Consider the following 18,136-nt stretch of genomic DNA (forward strand, 5'->3'; position numbering starts at 1 on the left):
TATTTAAATAAAGGTTTAAAAAAAATAACAAATATTTTAAAAAATAAAAAATAAAATCGACAAATGTATCAAATTTAACATCCTGATTCAGAATTTTAACACTCAATTATCATAGTGAATTATTCTAATGTTTGTTATGTGTTAATTAATCCCATAAGGGATGGATTGCCAACTGGTGATTTGATAAGCACCATACTATGTCTGGATGTAGCCTTCCTGTCTTCAAATCTGGGTGTGCTGGGAGTGCTAGTTAGCTTAGCTATCTTCAATTCTAGCTGTGAGTGCTACTGTAACTAGCTTGCTAAGTTATACAGCTGAGAAGAGCAAAACAGATCAATCAATCAGTTACAGAACAGATACTGTATCCTCAAACACATAACAGAGAGATATATAGCATTTTCCCCCCTCTTCACACCCCTCCCCTTGTGCTTCTCTGCCTGTGTGTGCGCCGTTGCTGTGACTTCTCCCACTCCCACTCTCGTTTGCAGCAGAATTGAGTGGGAAAAGTTGCTAAATGCTATTAAAACCACAGAAACTTTAGGTGGCAAAACTCCCCAAAGGCAGCCTGAAAAGTAGAATTTGTCACTAAACAATAAAAGTCACTGGAGCGGTCTGAAAACGTTCTTAATATAGCGACAAAGTGACTAAATTGGCAACACTAATCGGCATGGAAGACAGTGAGCCAACCCCTATGCCGTGGGAGACCATTGATTGGTAGGCAAATAAGGATTTCCTTTATACTGTGGAGTGAATTTGGAAAGTATTCAGACCTTCACATTTTCCACATTACAACCTTATTCTAAAATTGTGAAATAACATTTAAAATATGCCTCAATCTACATTCAAAACCCCATAAAGACAAAGCAAAAAAAAGTGTAGAAATGTTTGCAAATGTATTAAAAATAAACAGAAATACCTTACTAACATAAGTATTCACACCCTTTGCTATGAGACTAGACATTGAGCTCAGGTGCATCCTGTTTCCATTGATCATCCTTGAGATGTTTCTACAAATTCATTGGAGTCCACCTGTGGTAAATTCAATTGATTGGACATGATTTGGAAAGCAACACACCTGTCTATATAAGGTCCTACAGTTGACAATGCATGTCACGGCAAAAACCAAGCCATGATGTTGAAGGAATTCTCCATAGAGCTCCAAGACAGGACTGTGTCAAAGGTTACCAAAACATTTATGCAGCATTGAAGTCCAAGGACAAAGTGACCTCCATCATTCCTAAATGGAAGTCTGGAACCACCAAGACTCTTCCTAGCACTGGCCGCTCAGCCACACTGAGCAATCGGGGGAGAAGGGCCTTGATCAGGGAGGTGACCAACAACCCAACGGTCACTTGGACAGAGGTCCAGAGTTCCTCTGTGTAGATGGGAGAATCTTCCAGAAGGACAACCATCTCTGCAGCACTCTACCAATCAGACCTTTATGGTAGAGTGGCCAGACGGAAGCCACTCCACAGTAAAAGGCACATGACAGCCCGCTTGGAGTTTGCCAAAAGGCACCTAAAAGTACTCTCAGACCATGAGAAACAAGATTCTCTGGTCTGATGAAACCAAGATTGAACTCTTTGGCCTGAATGTCAAGGGTCACGACTGGAGGAAACCAGGCACTGGTCTTCACCTGGCCAATACCATCCCTACTGTGAAGTGTGGTGGTGGCAGCGCCATGCTGCGGGGATGTTTTTATGCGGCAGGGACCGGGAGACTAGTCAGGATTTGTTTGGCCCCCCCTTGTGTACTAAGCCGGTAATACTGTAAATCCCGGGATGGGAGAAGGACGTCATGACAATATGAAAATCTGGATACTGCCCGCCCTAATGTATGCACATTAAGGACGGGTGATGTGGCTCTTTCGGCCAATAGGATGCTCCCCCTGAACTCATTATTTTGACAGAAGGGGAAGCAAGGCATTTTCACATTGGGCTTTACCAATGAGCCAGCATGTGTCACTTTATCAATTGTACCATCAGCTGGCATCCTCCACACCTGATCCAATTTGACTGTGCATGACCTTTAATGGAAGGTCAACTTTTAGGTTAACCAGAAAAATTGGTGTTGAGTAACTTTTAAAGTAAGTCTCGAATTCACTTCTATGATGAGAACAGCATTGGGTTAAATGGAACCCTCAAAACAAGGGTGAGTGGAGGTTTAACTAAGGAAACACCAAATGGCATAGCCTGGTTACAAACATAATAGTTAGCACATGACACAGCACAAACAGATCCAGAACCAGGCTACCAACAACTTACCTTTCTCTGATGAACTCCGTAAGTTCCTTGGAGGAGATTTGACCATGCTTCATGTTGTGGTAGAGAACATCAAAACCATTGTTTTTTTCACCCTGAGGGGAAAAGAAGAGACGATTAGCCTAGTCAACTGAAAAACCGGTCGAAGATGAAAGCGTTTCCTTCATGCTTTACTGCCCTGGCCTTCTCCACTATGAGCCTCCTCAAGGTCTACATCGCCAACAGCCTCGACTGGTCCACCATAGTCATCCTGGCCATAGTGTTTAGGTTCTACAATGCTCCCTATACGTTTCTATGGTCCCTACAATGGTTCTAACAAACGGTTTCAACGGTCTCTATATGGCTCTATGCTCCCTGGAACAGTTCTACAATCCCTATACAACTCTGTCCTGAATAACGTTAATGGAGCAGGTTGAAGATGGGTCTTCAACAGTCAGAGACTGTGTAGATTGTGACAGTACTGACTATAGACCACTATTCTGTGTGTTTGTGTAGCAGTAACCATCACTACTCTGGATTGGTGTCCAGTTGCAAAAGTGGGTATAACAAAATGCATACACCACCCACCACTCAATAATTCATATGCCATGGACATGTGTAAAACTGTCTGAAGTTTGGCTAGTGTTTGTTTGTTCAGTACCTAAGTAAAAACCTCAAGCCAAGTTTATTCAACCCACTGGGTGCCTCAGCTGCAAGCACAACATACAAGCACATATTTATACCTTCTGACTAGGCAGTCACCTCCTTGCATGTCCAAGATAAACATTCGTTCTCTGTTGCTAGGCAGGAACTCAGTCTGTTCCTATTACTGGTATTGTCAAGCCTGCCTCAGTCCTCTGGCCCCTTCCCAGAGGTTGCTTCTCTTCAACTGTTGAGCTTATCTCGAGTTGAGTTCCACATCCCTCCTTGTCCTACAGAAACTGGAACTGAGACTAGATTGTTACTCTTCGCCTCCTTCCTTAGAAAAATTAACTTCACAGAGCCAAAATACAAACTTTACCAAACCACAATACAAACAGCAGCTTTTCTGTACCAGTCTCTTTAGCACACATTCCACTCCTTGTCATGCCAAAGTTGTTTAATATGACAGGAATGGCCAGGAGTGGAATGATAGCTAAACAGACTGGTACTCAGACTCATTTTCCTGACCTCAGGCTCTCTGTTTGAATCGTAGGCTATGCGTTAGGGAAGATCAAAGGTCGTTTGAGGAATACCTTACAGTGCCCTAATCTGACTCCTACACATGAGGTCAAACACAAAACTGACCTAAGATCAGTTTAGGTGTCCGCATGCTTCCCACCAGAAACAGTTCAGAATAATTTTTGCATACATGACATTTTGTGCCGTTTTTGTTAGTTTTGGACTTCTGCTGTCCGGACACACAAGCCCGAATTGTTTTCATGCAGTTTTTTCATTGAGAAATACTGCACCAAATCTTAGATGTAAAATTGCACGCCTAAGATCTCATCTGTAAAAACGCCAAAATTAATGACAGATTTGTTATATTTGATTAATTCTGATTATTTCGAGGAAATGTATACTGGCTACAGCATCTCAAAATGGACAAACAGTACTATTCTAGTTTTTCAAGCAAAGGTATTTTAAGGGTGTATACGAGCACACTCGTTTGGTTGGCCTAGCCAAGTTCCAGCCCAACTGAAGCATGCTGATACCTAGAGGCTACTTCCTCCAGCAGCAAAGGGCTGCCCTGTAGCAGAGCCTAGGTATGTCCAACAGGGGGAAGAAATGAGCAAGCGCATAGTAACTGACCTGGTTCCAACCTGGTTTATCAGGCCTACTCAAGGGAAACTCAGGAAACTAATTCCACAACTACTCAACCTTTGACTTCCTCTTTAGCATGTGGCCCTGGAAACAGAGATCACAAGCCAACAAATACCAAATGTTCCTCTTACATGAATAAATTACACAATCCATAGTTATTACTGTACTATGAGACACAATCCATAGTTATTACTGTACTATGAGACACAATCCATAGTTATTACTGTACTATGAGACACAATCCATAGTTATTACTGTACTATGAGACACAATCCATAGTTATTACTGTACTATGAGACACAATCCATAGTTATTACTGTACTATGAGACACAATCCATAGTTATTACTGTACTATGAGACACAATCCATAGTTATTACTGTACTATGAGACACAATCCATAGTTATTACTGTACTATGAGACACAATCCATAGTTATTACTGTACTATTAAACAATCAATGTATTACTGTACTATGATAACTTCAGTACAAATGACTGACTGCTACATCGTACAAAAGTAGCTTTGATACACAATAGCAAGGGGATGAATAAAGGGACAAAACCCTGGCAGGACGCTGTGGTTCATCATGTCAACTGAACCAACCCGTGACAGCCACACAGCCACTTCCTGGTCGCTTCCACAGTCAGCAATTTGTATCGGTACCATACAACATCATCACACCCCGCTGTGCTCATTTAACACATGGGTTCATCCAAAAGGTCAGGGGTCAGGGGAGGGTCACGCCAAACGAACCTACAGCCTGGTGCAAATGACGATAGATATTTGCAGGGCAAAGAAAAAATAGAGAAAGAGGAAAAGCAGAAGTCATTTCCTGCAGCCAGACAGAACAGTAATGGGATAGAATAGACTTCCTATTACAGAGTGTGGTTATTTAGAAAACAGTCCGGACTGTGTCGAAATAAAAAATACCAAATGGCACTCTATTCCCTATATAGTGCACTACTTTTGACCAGGGCCGCACAGTGCTCTGCTAAAAAGTATTGCACTAGAGGGAATAGGGTTCTATTACAGACACAGCCCATGCCTCAGCTCTGTGGCTATAATCAATAGTGTGACATAAGCTTTAGCACATGACTCACACAGCATGCATCACATAGGCTATCCTAGGCTAACAGCTGCAAATTCTGTCCTGTCTGCTAACTACTGTACAGACCATGGCTGTCACAGACCTCAGTCACTGACTGCAATAACTAGATACCAGGGAAGCTGCAGAGAGTGAGAGACAGAGTGAGAGAAACAGACAGAGGAATAGAGACAGAGTCCGAGACAAAAATACAACTCCAAACAGGAAGGGCTAATATTCTGTGCTTTTGGAATGCAGCAATATAAAATCAATTCAATAGAAAAGCTAAATAAAAAAGTCAGGAAACATGTCTGGGCGTTGTGGCTTATTCCACCCCACCAGTACAATGCCCCATAGCAACTTCTGAAGAACAGATAGACATATTCTATACAAGGCAACAGCGTTCGTGGTTTGGAGTCTGAAAACCAACCATGCTGTGTTATATCACTACTCAGAGTTGAAAAAGGAACAGTATAAAGAAGTGAGTGGTACTAGAAGTGCCACATGGCTCTTGACTTGAAATGCACCCTTTGGAGATTCATTGACCAAGTGATTAATATTCTAACCACACATTGTGAAATTCAAGACCAGTCAGTCATTACTCTTGGCCTGGCAGTGAGTGGCCTGTTTAAGAATGCAGTGCCCTCCACCCCAGTGAGAGATAACATGTGGAGGGGTTGGGCGCGCATATCAATCCATGCCTCTGTGGAGTGAGACGAGAGATGCTCACAATGTCCAATTGAAAGAGCTCAAAGCTTCCCAAGAACTGAGAGAGCGGAAGTCGAGAGAGAGGGAGCCGGAGAGAGAGAGGGAGCCGGAGAGAGAGAGGGAGCCGGAGAGAGAGAGGGAGCAGTAACATAAAGGTCATGAACAGTCAAAATGATGTTTTTGATGAGCGGTCTGAGTGTACCTTACCTAACATTGAGGGCATAAAAGTGTATCCGTCTCTGTCTGTACCTTAGTGGTCGGAGCCAGAAAGAGCACGTGCAATTGATGGTCATTACAGTTGATAACCACATTTCTGTGCTGAACTGTTGAATATTTGCTTAATGAAAACTACAAGTTCCTTCAACCCAGTGTCCCACAGTTCTGGATTTAATATCTCTAGAGCAGTGGTCACCAACCTTCTGAGTCAAGATCACTTGGAGTCAAAATGGGGGGGGGGGGTTAATCGCTCACTACTGACAATACAACATGCTATGTTTGTACCACAATACATCATCATGCTATGTTTGTACCACAATACAACATCATGCTATGTTTATACCACAATACAACATCATGCTATGTTTATACCACAATACATTTACCTTTATTTAACCAGGTAGGCAAGTTGAGAACAAGTTCTCATTTACAATTGCGACCTGGCCAAGATAAAGCAACATCATCATGCTATGTTTATACCACAATACAACACCATGCTATGTTTATACCACAATATGCTATGTTTATACCACAATATGCTATGTTTATACCACAATATGCTATGTTTATACCACAATATGCTATGTTTATACCACAATATGCTATGTTTATACCACAATACGCTATGTTTATACCACAATACAACACCATGCTATGTTTATACCACAATACAACACCATGCTATGTTTATACCACAATACAACACCATGCTATGTTTATACCACAATACAACACCATGCTATGTTTATACCACAATACAACACCATGCTATGTTTATACCACAATACAACATCATGCTATGTTTATACCACAATACATTTACCTTTATTTAACCAGGTAGGCAAGTTGAGAACAAGTTCTCATTTACAATTGCGACCTGGCCAAGATAAAGCAACATCATCATGCTATGTTTATACCACAATACAACACCATGCTATGTTTATACCACAATATGCTATGTTTATACCACAATATGCTATGTTTATACCACAATACAACACCATGCTATGTTTATACCACAATACAACACCATGCTATGTTTATACCACAATACAACACCATGCTATGTTTATACCACAATACAACACCATGCTATGTTTATACCACAATACAACACCATGCTATGTTTATACCACAATACAACACCATGCTATGTTTATACCACAATACAACACCATGCTATGTTTATACCACAATACAACACCATGCTATGTTTATACCACAATACAACACCATGCTATGTTTATACCACAATATAACACCATGCTGTTTATACCACAATATAACACCATGCTGTTTATACCACAATATAACACCATGCTATGTTTATACCACAATATAACACCATGCTATGTTTATACCACAATACAACACCATGCTATGTTTATACCACAATACAACACCATGCTATGTTTATACCACAATACAACACCATGCTATGTTTATACCACAATACAACAATATGCTATGTTTATACCACAATATGCTATGTTTATACCACAATACAACACCATGCTGTTTATACCACAATACAACACCATGCTATGTTTATACCACAATACAACACCATGCTATGTTTATACCACAATACAACATCATGCTATGTTTATACCACAATACAACATCATGCTATGTTTATACCACAATACAACATCATGCTATGTTTATACCACAATACAACATCATGCTATGTTTATACCACAATACAACACCATGCTATGTTTATACCACAATACAACACCATGCTATGTTTATACCACAATACAACACCATGCTATGTTTATACCACAATACAACGTCATGCTATGTTTATACCACAATATGCTATGTTTATACCACAATATGCTATGTTTATACCACAATACAACATCATGCTATGTTTATACCACAATATGCTATGTTTATACCACAATACAACATCATGCTATGTTTATACCACAATATGCTATGTTTATACCACAATACAACATCATGCTATGTTTATACCACAATACATCATCATGCTATGTTTATACCACAATACATCATCATGCTACTTCTATGCGCCGTAAAAGATTGGATAGCTAGAGCGCTGCTATGCTTCTCTGTTACAGTCAGAAAAAAATGTGGAACAGTACACTTTGCTTCTTGAAAGTGCTGTATCTTGAAAACTTGATTGTTGTCATGAAAACCAATTATGGGACTGTATCAACAGTAGACTAATGAAAAAAATACCTAAAGAGTTTGAGTGGATTATTCCTTTAAAGTCAAGATGGTGTCTGTTGAACTCTTGATTGGAACAGGTAAATGGAACCTGCTTAGAAGACACCCAAGATACAGTTTAACTGTTTAATACCTCTCATTTGTAGAGTATACCTTTTGATTTACCTTAGTCAAAATGTTCCTTTTTTGCCATCAATTACTTGCTTTGTCAATCATCATGGAACTATGTGACAAATCTGGGCCTTTTGTGAGAATAATACATTTACATTTTTGTTGATGCCAAGAAACTACATCAAGTCTTTTCTTGGAAACATTAAGAAATATGTTGGAACCTTCTCTGTAGAGCGTCTAAGGAAGTTGTTAGTTATTAAATCATGTTTGGACATTGCTTAAAAGGTCAAATGCAGCAGTTTTTATCTCAATATCAAATCATTTCGGTAACAATTAAGTACCTTACTGTGATTGTTTTAAATTAAAATGGTCAAAAACAAACAAAAATAGCTTCTTAGCAAAGAATTTAGCTAGGACTGTCTGGGAGTGGTCTTAGTGGGGAGGAGAAAACTGTTATTGACAGAGAGGTTTGGAACTCTTATTGGACTATTAACCAATATATGTTGATGTCACCATGCAGGCCAAAACTCCATCCCAACAAAATAAACTGAAATTTCAGGTGGTCTTTTAAAACAACTCTTACACTAAAAAGGGCATTATCATAATTTTCACAATATTATTCCAACCGCAATGTGGAAATACACAGTACCAGCCAAGAGTTTGCACACACCTACTCATTCAAGGGTTTTTCTTTATTTTTAATATTTTATACATTGTAGAATAATAGTGAAAACATAACTGAAATTACACATATGGTAGTGTTAAATAAAGCTAAATATATTTCAGATTCTTCAAAGTAGAAACCCTTTGCCTTGATGACAGCATTGCACACTGCATTTCAATTAACAGGTGTGCCTTGTTAAACATTGATTTGTGGAATTTCTTTTCTTAGTGCTTTTGAGCCAATCAGTTGTGTTGTGACAAGGTAGGGATGGTATACAGATGATAGCCCTATTTGGTAAAAAAAAAAAAATACTTTAAGACATGAAGGTCAGTCAATTGGAAAATTTCAAGAACTTTGAAAGTTTCTTCAAGTGCAGTCGCAAAAACCCTCAAGTGCTATGATGAAATTGGCTCTCATGAGGACCGCTACAGGAAAGGAAGGATAAGCTCATTAAAGTTACCAGCCTCAGAAATTGCAGTCCAAATAAATGATTCAGATGCAGAGAAGGTGAACGGATGATCTCCACATGTGTGGTTCCCACCGTGAAGCATGGAGGAGGAGTTGCGATGGTCTTGGGGTGCTTTGCTGGTGACATGGTCTGTGATTTATTTCAAATTCAAGGCACACTTAACTAGCATGGTTACCACAGCATTCTGCAGCGATATGCCATCCAATCTGGTTTGCGATTAGTGGGTGGGACTATCATTTGTTTTTCAACAGGAAAATAACCCTACACACCGATTCCATGCCAGAAATTGCCAAGAATCTGAAGATCTGGTACAATGCTGTGTACTACTCCCTTCCCAGAACAGCACAAACTTGCTCTAACCAGAATTGAAAGAGGAGTGGGAGGCCCCGGGGCACAACTGAGCAAGAGGACAAGTACATTACAGTGTCTAGTTTGAGAAACCGATGCCTCACAAGTCCTCAACTGGCAGCTTCATTAAATAGTACCCGCAAAACACCAGTCTCAACATCAACAGTGAAGGGGCGACTCCGGGATGCTGGCCTTCTTCACTCTATTTGCTTATTCGCTCTATTTGGGCAAAGAAAGAAAAGATTAAGATAACCAAAAGAACAAAGACACTGGACAGAGGAAGATTGGAAAAAAGTGTTATGGACAGACAAATCTAAGTTGGAGGTGTTAGGATCACAAAGAAGATCATTCGTGATACGCAGAAAAAATGTAAAGATGCTGGAGGAGTGCTTGACGCCATCTGTCAAGCATGGTGGAGGCAATGTGATGGGCTGGGGGTGCTTTGGTGGTGGTAAAGTGGGAGGTTTGTACAAGGTAAAAGGGATCTTGAAGAAGGAAGGCTATCACTCCATTTTACAATGCCATACCCTGTGGACGGAGCTTAATTGGAGCCAATTTCTTCCTACAACAGGACAATGAACCAAAGCACAGCTCCAAACTATGCAAGAGCTATTTAGGGAAGATGCAGTCAGCTGGTATTCGGTCTATAATGGAGTGGCCAGCACAGTCACCGGATCTCAACCCTTTTGTGGGAGCAGCTTGACCGTATGGTAGGTAAGAAGTACCCATCAAGTCAGTCCAACTTGTGGGAGGTGCTTCAGGAAGCATGGGGTGAAATCTCTTCAGATTACCTCAACAAATTGACAACTAGAATGCCAAAAGGTCTGCAAGGCTGTAATTGCTGCAAATGGAGGATTCTTTGACAAAAGGAAAGTTTGAAGGACACAATTAATATTTCAATTAAAAATCATTATTTTTTATAACCTTGTCAACGTCTTGACTATATTTACTATTCATTTTGTAACTCATTTCATGTATGTTTTCATGGAAAACAAGGACATTTCTAAGTGACCCCAAACTTTTGAACGGTAGTGTATCAAAATGTCCTACCACTCCTATGTCCACAACACTAAGGTTTATGACAGAATCCTAAATCTAACTGAAGGCTGGGAGGAACAACCACCACGCTGCTCCATGTCCTGTGAAAAGAGGCCATTCTATGCCAGGGTTCTATTCCAATAAGAGGCATCCAGTCTATGCCAATATAACCACATGTAGTCAGCAATAAGACTACAACTTTCCATATCCTGTGGAAGTTAGTACTTTATGGATGAATTGCTGCTTATGTAAATAGATGGGATTAGAACTGGTCTATTTCACTTTCCCCTCCTACTGCAATAACGCTACAGTATACCTTTTCTCTACCTACTGTGTGTGTGCACGTGTGTGCATGCGTATGTATGTACCAAACCTGGCGGTACAGTGGTTTGGCAATGCCTTGTGAGAGAGACAGTACAGAACTGCACTCTGATGATTACACTAATTCCAGTCACAAAACGTGCTTTAGTTAACAAGAGGTGGCCTGTGGCTTTTCTCTCTGGTCTGAGCAACACTAACATTGTGTTAATTGCTCCGTTTGCTTTAGGTCGAACAAATGATGCTAAATTTGATTTATGGGAAATAGCATCAAATAGCATCAATAGCAGCAACCATTTGAGCCAAGCATGAAATGTACACAATGGCGAATAAAATCAATTTGGCAAGTGAAAACACGTGAAAACAAGTGAAAACAAAGGAAAACAGGAAATTGCTGTGCATAGAGCAGAACTATAGCACCGGACCAGAAAAGGGTAGCTTTATATAGAAGAGAAAATGAGCAATAGCAACCAGACTAATGAGCACATTAGCCAGCAGAACAGAAGATGAATCTTCGTCCAAATTTCATCTTACGAATCAAATCATGTGGAAAAACAAAACATGGTTTATTTTTCACAGGAAAATAAATAGCGCTACAGTCCTTGGTAACTCCCTGAATCATCAATGCCCATCACTGTGTAAATAAATAGCGCTACAGTCCTTGGTAACTCCCTGAATCATCAATGCCCATCACTGTGTAAATAAATAGCGCTACAGTCCTTGGTAACTCCCTGAATCATCAATGCCCATCACTGTGTAAATAAATAGCGCTACAGTCCTTGGTAACTCCCTGAATCATCAATGCCCATCACTGTGTAAATAAATATGTAATGTGTAATATAAATATTGGTTCTCTTCGCTCTCGCTAGGCTAGAGCTTGGCCAGGAGCATTCATGTTTTTGTGTACATTTAGATCAGATAATATCAGATCAGAGATTCTTCAGTAGTGGAAAGTGATTCAGTGACAAACCCAAAAGAAGCCTTAGAGCAGTTGACAAACAGTACTTGAAACCCAGGTGGACAGTCCCACACTGACCAAGTGAAGGATATGGAAAAACATCCTTGTCTGTACAAAATGTACAAACCCTTGTTCAAACACCGCTCTATTGCTGCAGTGAACAAAAAAAAATGCATAACTTTCTCTTTGGAAGAGCAGGGACAGAATGCCACCTGAATCGCAATTGACCCAGCATCGTCCAGGTTAGGGTGGGGGGGGGGTTTGGCCGGCCGGGATTGCCTTGTCTCATCGTAGTGACTCCTTGTGGCGTGCCGGGCGCCTGCAAGCTGACTTGGTTGTCAGTTGGACAGTGTTTCCTCTGACACACTGGTGCGGCTGGCTAAGCAAGCAGTGTGTCAAGAAGCAGTGAAGCTTGGCAGGTCATGTTTTGGATGCATGGCTCTCAACCTTCGCCTCTCCCGAGTCCGCCAAGAGAATTGGATAATGAAATTGGGGAGAAATGAAAAAAAATACATTTTTTAAAAAGGACCCATGAGCACCAACATGTGAGGTTCATAGGAGCACATCAAATTGGGTTTAAAATGAAATTCATTAGTCTTTAATTTTAGGAAATTAGAAAATATCTACATTAAATTCTTACGGTATCTGAAATACATCACAAAAAAATAATGTTGACGTAAAGACCGATGTCAACACATTAGTTTTGGAGAAATTGTTTACCTTTACCTAAACCACACATACAGTGCCTTGCGAAAGTATTCGGCCCCCTTGAACTTTGCGACCTTTTGCCACATTTCAGGCTTCAAACATAAAGATATAAAACTGTATTTTTTTGTGAAGAATCAACAACAAGTGGGACACAATCATGAAGTGGAACGACATTTATTGGATATTTCAAACTTTTTTTACAAATCAAAAACTGAAAAATTGGGCGTGGAAAATTATTCAGCCCCCTTACTTTCAGTGCAGCAAACTCTCTCCAGAAGTTCAGTGAGGATCTCTGAATGATCCAATGTTGACCTAAATGACTAATGATGATAAATACAATCCACCTGTGTGTAATCAAGTCTCCGTATAAATGCACCTGCACTGTGATAGTCTCAGAGGTCCGTTAAAAGTACAGAGAGCATCATGAAGAACAAGGAACACACCAGGCAGGTCCGAGATACTGTTGTGAAGAAGTTTAAAGCCGGATTTGGATACAAAAAGATTTCCCAAGCTTTAAACATCCCAAGGAGCACTGTGCAAGCGATAATATTGAAATGGAAGGAGTATCAGACCACTGCAAATCTACCAAGACCTGGCCGTCCCTCTAAACTTTCAGCTCATACAAGGAGAAGACTACTCAGAGATGCAGCCAAGAGGCCCATGATCACTCTGGATGAACTGCAGAGATCTACAGCTGAGGTGGGAGACTCTGTCCATAGGACAACAATCAGTCGTATATTGCACAAATCTGGCCTTTATGGAAGAGTGGTAAAAAGAAAGCCATTTCTTAAAGATATCCATAAATAGTGTCGTTTAAAGTTTGCCACAAGCCACCTGGGAGACACACCAAGCATGTGGAAGAAGGTGCTCTGGTCAGATGAAACCAAAATTGAACTTTTTGGCAACAATACAAAACGTTATGTTTGGCGTAAAAGCAACACAGCTCATCACCCTGACCACACCATCCCCACTGTCAAACATGGTGGTGGCAGCATCATGGTTTGGGCCTGCTTTTCTTCAACAGGGACAGGGAAGATGGTTAAAATTGATGGGAAGATGGATGGAGCCAAATACAGGACCATTCTGGAAGAAAACCTGATGGAGTCTGCAAAAGACCTGAGACTGGGACAGAGATTTGTCTTCCAACAAGACAATGATCCAAAACATAAAGCAAAATCTACAATGGAATGGTTCAAAAATAAACATATCCAGGTGTTAGAATGGCCAAGTCAAAGTCCAGACCTGAATCCAATCGAGAATCTGTGGAAAGAACTGAAAACTGCTGTTCACAAAAACTCTCCATCCAACCTCACTGAGCTCGAGCTGTTTTGCAAGGAGGAATGGGATAAAAATTCAGTCTCTCGATGTGAAAAACTGATAGAGACATACCCCAAGCGACTTACAGCTGTAATCGCAGCAAAATACTACAAAGTATTAACTTAAGGGGGCTGAATAATTTTGCACGCCCAATTTCAGTGATCTGAAATTGTTAAAAAAGTTTGAAATATCCCATAAATGTCATTCCACTTCAAGATTGTGTCCCACTTGTTGTTGATTCTTCACAAAAAAATACAGTTTTATATCTTTCTGTTTGAAGCCTGAAATGTGGCAAAAGGTCGCAAAGTTCAAGGGGGCCGAATACTTTCGCAAGGCACTGTATCTTGAAGATATTTTCTCATTTCTCTCCCTCGTGAGAAGTGAGGATATTGAACGTTCACAGAAGTAACAAGTAATGGTAGACCTACCAATTAGTTATTAGTGATATTACTGTTTATGAATTACGTAATTAAAACTCGTAATTATGTTACCAAATCAGTTAAGGAATTACTGCAACTGAATTGGCTACTATGGGATGTCACAAACCAGTTGGGTGACAGTTACTGCAACTGAATTGGCTACTATGGGATGTCACAAACCAGTTGGGCTACTGTCTTCCCTTCCACTGGCATAGTGTTCAGCTCATAACATGTTCTTCCCCTCTCCCCGTCTTAAAACAGTCTGGACAGCCTCTCCCAGTTCTTACTGACACCTACCCATGAGCCTCCTCTTTCCATTTATTAACATCCATGGATGCTGAAAAGTCATTGAAATTTGGTCAGTCCACCCTTGATGTTAAATGTCTACAGATGGACTGGACCAAATCTGAACCCATCATAAACACGTGTTTCACAAGTTTGGATAGCACAGTCCAGTATGCAGAGCACATTAGAGTACAGTCCAGTATAGAGAAATATAGTACATTGTGCTGTATTGTACTGCACTCTACTGTGCTGCAATGTGATGTCCAAACGTATTAAAACATGAAGAGAAATGACATTCATATCCATAATTATGCATTTCTGTGTTGTACAGATCACAGAGCCATGATGTAATTCTGTTACCGGGTTTAAATCCACTTCACTTCCTGCAGGCCTGGTTTAATAACCAAAACAGAAGGTGCCATGTCATAGCAGACACCCCCTTCTTTTAAAGACATCTTTGAATCTTAATTCAGAGCTGATAAGAGTTTTTGGAAAATGTGGTCACATAAAAACGTGAGAGATTTTGCCGTAATTCCGTTTCCAAAGTTTGCATCTGCACAGTTCTTCCACTAAATGAGTTATAGTACATTTTTCTGTGGAAATTGTTAAAGGTAGTCCTTGAGCATAGAATTAAACTTTGAAATTTGGGCTGACTGCAATTAGTCAACTGATCGATTGTTTGGTTGTTAGGCAGTTAGTCGAAGAAAGAACAGACGACTTTCGGTTGACCAATAATTTTTTTAGGTAGGGGACAGCCCTATATGAAATCAATGGCTTTTGTTTGGTATACATTTTAAAGTGAAAAAGCTGAGTCAAAGCATAATTCTGTTGACATGGAATGCTCATATTAATATATGTTAATTTCATGCAAATTAAAAGGCTCCTTCGCTACCACTCCCACAACAGCAGCACAAGCATGGCCTTAGATTCGCAGGTGCTCATGTTAGAACAAGCCCAGGGTCCGTTTCTGTGGTGGCAGAAAAGCCCAGTGTACACTACAGGACTTTCAAAATCCTAACCTCACTGAGCCTCTCACATTGAACAACTGTCTTTCCTGTAGTTGTTTTGGGCTGCCAACATATTGTTGCGCAAGCTAACCATCTGGCACAGACGTGTCACACATAATACGATTCTTCACTTGGTCGTGAGGGTTCTCTATACCAAACAATGATGTGATACGATTTAACGTAGCTACGAGCTGTGGCTCAAAGCAGCCTCATAAAGGTTCAGTTAGATATTCACGCTTGCCATACAGAGGTGAAAGATCTAGCCAACGTTTTGAATTGAATAACATGGCTTGTGAACTTCAAAGCTGTAAAGATGAGACACTTTGGTTAAAGGCAAGTACAATACACATACTAGTAGTAGTCATAGCTCCTGCTCCAGAGTCTACACATTCTGGGTGATGTGATACAACGTCAGCATCTCACTGGCTTCTTCTCTGGCCAGCTCTCATTGGCTATTGCTGATCACGTTCTGAAAACTTGTCATTGCAGATTGTGTCAATAAAATCAAACCTGTTTGAAAACATCTGGGACTGCTCAAAAATGAAATTAGAAGCCCTCAGATTGAGTCTTTAACCCGGTCAGAAACAAGCATTGAGTAGTCAAAAACAAAAACTTGTCTGGGACAGCAGTAAAAACACAACTTTTCAACACAGAGGTTTAAACATTAGTAAGTGATGGGCACTACATCAACATACAAATTGTTTAACAACTTGGGCTCTTTTCACAACATGTGTAAACCAAGACACCTTTATAACACTGTCGGAATATCTGCCTGCCGATGGTCGTGTGATTACAGAATGTCTGCCTGCCGATGGTCGTGTGATTACAGAATGTCTGCCTGCCGATGGTCGTGTGATTACAGAATGTCTGCGAGGCATATTAACATTATTACGCATATACAATAAATCATGGCAAGTACAACTACCGTCTAGCCACACTACACAAACAGGACATCTCCCCTTCTCCTCCAGGCATTGTGAACAAACTGAGCTAACCCCCCTGTCTGAAACAGAAGGCTGGTCTATGGGCAAGGCCGCCTCCTCATTGTACTCTATTCACAACATGATCATGTAGCTCCTTCCATTCTAGGCTTATATATTTTACCACCGTCTCCACAACACCCCCATAAATCAACCATTCTGTCATTAGAGGAATAGCTGATTTTCCAAGGTGCTCCCAGATACAATTGTCTTGGGCCAGGAGCTTCCCTAACAACGTGACCTGACCAGTAGAAACTCTGGCTAGTTATTGACCTTATGAGGTAAAATATCAATTGACTCAACTCTGAAAGTAGCCTTTCCCATGTAACCCAAGTTACCCAACTCAATGTTGACCTAAACCTCCCAACCACAGATGCCAGGGGAGAGTGAAGAGACTCCTCCAGCTCTCCTCTCACAAGGCTAGGCCCCATGTCAGTTGACCTCACAACTCAACCTCATGGCTACAACCCAAAACAAAAACATGCTATTCCTTTCTACAGAGTTAGAGATTAAATCACATTTAATTTGTCATGTGTCGAATACAGTAGCATGGAGAGAGAGGAGCTACCCTATCCGATGTCTGCCATGATATTTTGTGATGACCACAGTCCATGCTCAGTGGAGGAGAACAAATAAAAGGCAAGACAAACAAAGGCAGACCTTATTATTTGGACAGTGGCTCTTTACAGGGAGGAAGAGGGCAGAGGCTATGGTACTGTAGCTAGGCCTTGTGTGTGTGTGTGGTCTAATACACTGAACAAAAATATAAAAACACAACATTTGAAGTATTTCTCCCATGTTTCATGAGCTGAAATAAAAGATCCCAGAAATTTCCCCAACACACAAAGAGCTTATTTCTCTCAAATTTTAGCCACAAATGTGTATACATCCCTGTTTGTGAGCATTTCTTCTTTGCCAAGAAATGCCACACCTGTCAGGTGGATGGATTATCAAAAAGCTGATTAAACAGCATGATCCTTACACAGGTGCAGCTTATGCTGGGGTCTATAAAAGGCTACTCTAAAATGTGCAGTTTTGTCTCAACACAATGCCACAGATGTCTCAAGTTGAGGGAGCATGCAATTGGCATGCTGACTGCAGGAATGTCCACCAGTTGCGAGAGAATTGAATGTTAATTTCTCTACCATAAGCCACCTCCAACCTCATTTTAGGAAACTTCAATGTCGTGAACAGAGTGCCCCATGGTGGTAGTGGGGTTTAGGTATGCGCAGGCATAAGCTACTGACAACGAACACAAT

At 40.6% G+C, this 18,136-nt stretch overlaps 1 protein-coding gene across 1 annotated transcript in view; it reads right to left on the minus strand.

The window, feature by feature from the left end:
- The window catches only part of LOC109868807 (F-BAR domain only protein 2), an 86,733-nt gene that overhangs the window by 54,770 nt on the left and 13,827 nt on the right, over window positions 1–18,136 (minus strand). The window contains 1 exon segment of the mRNA XM_031802417.1: window positions 2,265–2,356. Within this exon segment, the coding sequence (XP_031658277.1) occupies window positions 2,265–2,356 (92 nt within the window).

The sequence above is a fragment of the Oncorhynchus kisutch genome, linkage group LG23, assembly GCF_002021735.2.
Source record: "Oncorhynchus kisutch isolate 150728-3 linkage group LG23, Okis_V2, whole genome shotgun sequence".
Taxonomy (NCBI): Eukaryota; Metazoa; Chordata; class Actinopteri; order Salmoniformes; family Salmonidae; genus Oncorhynchus; species Oncorhynchus kisutch.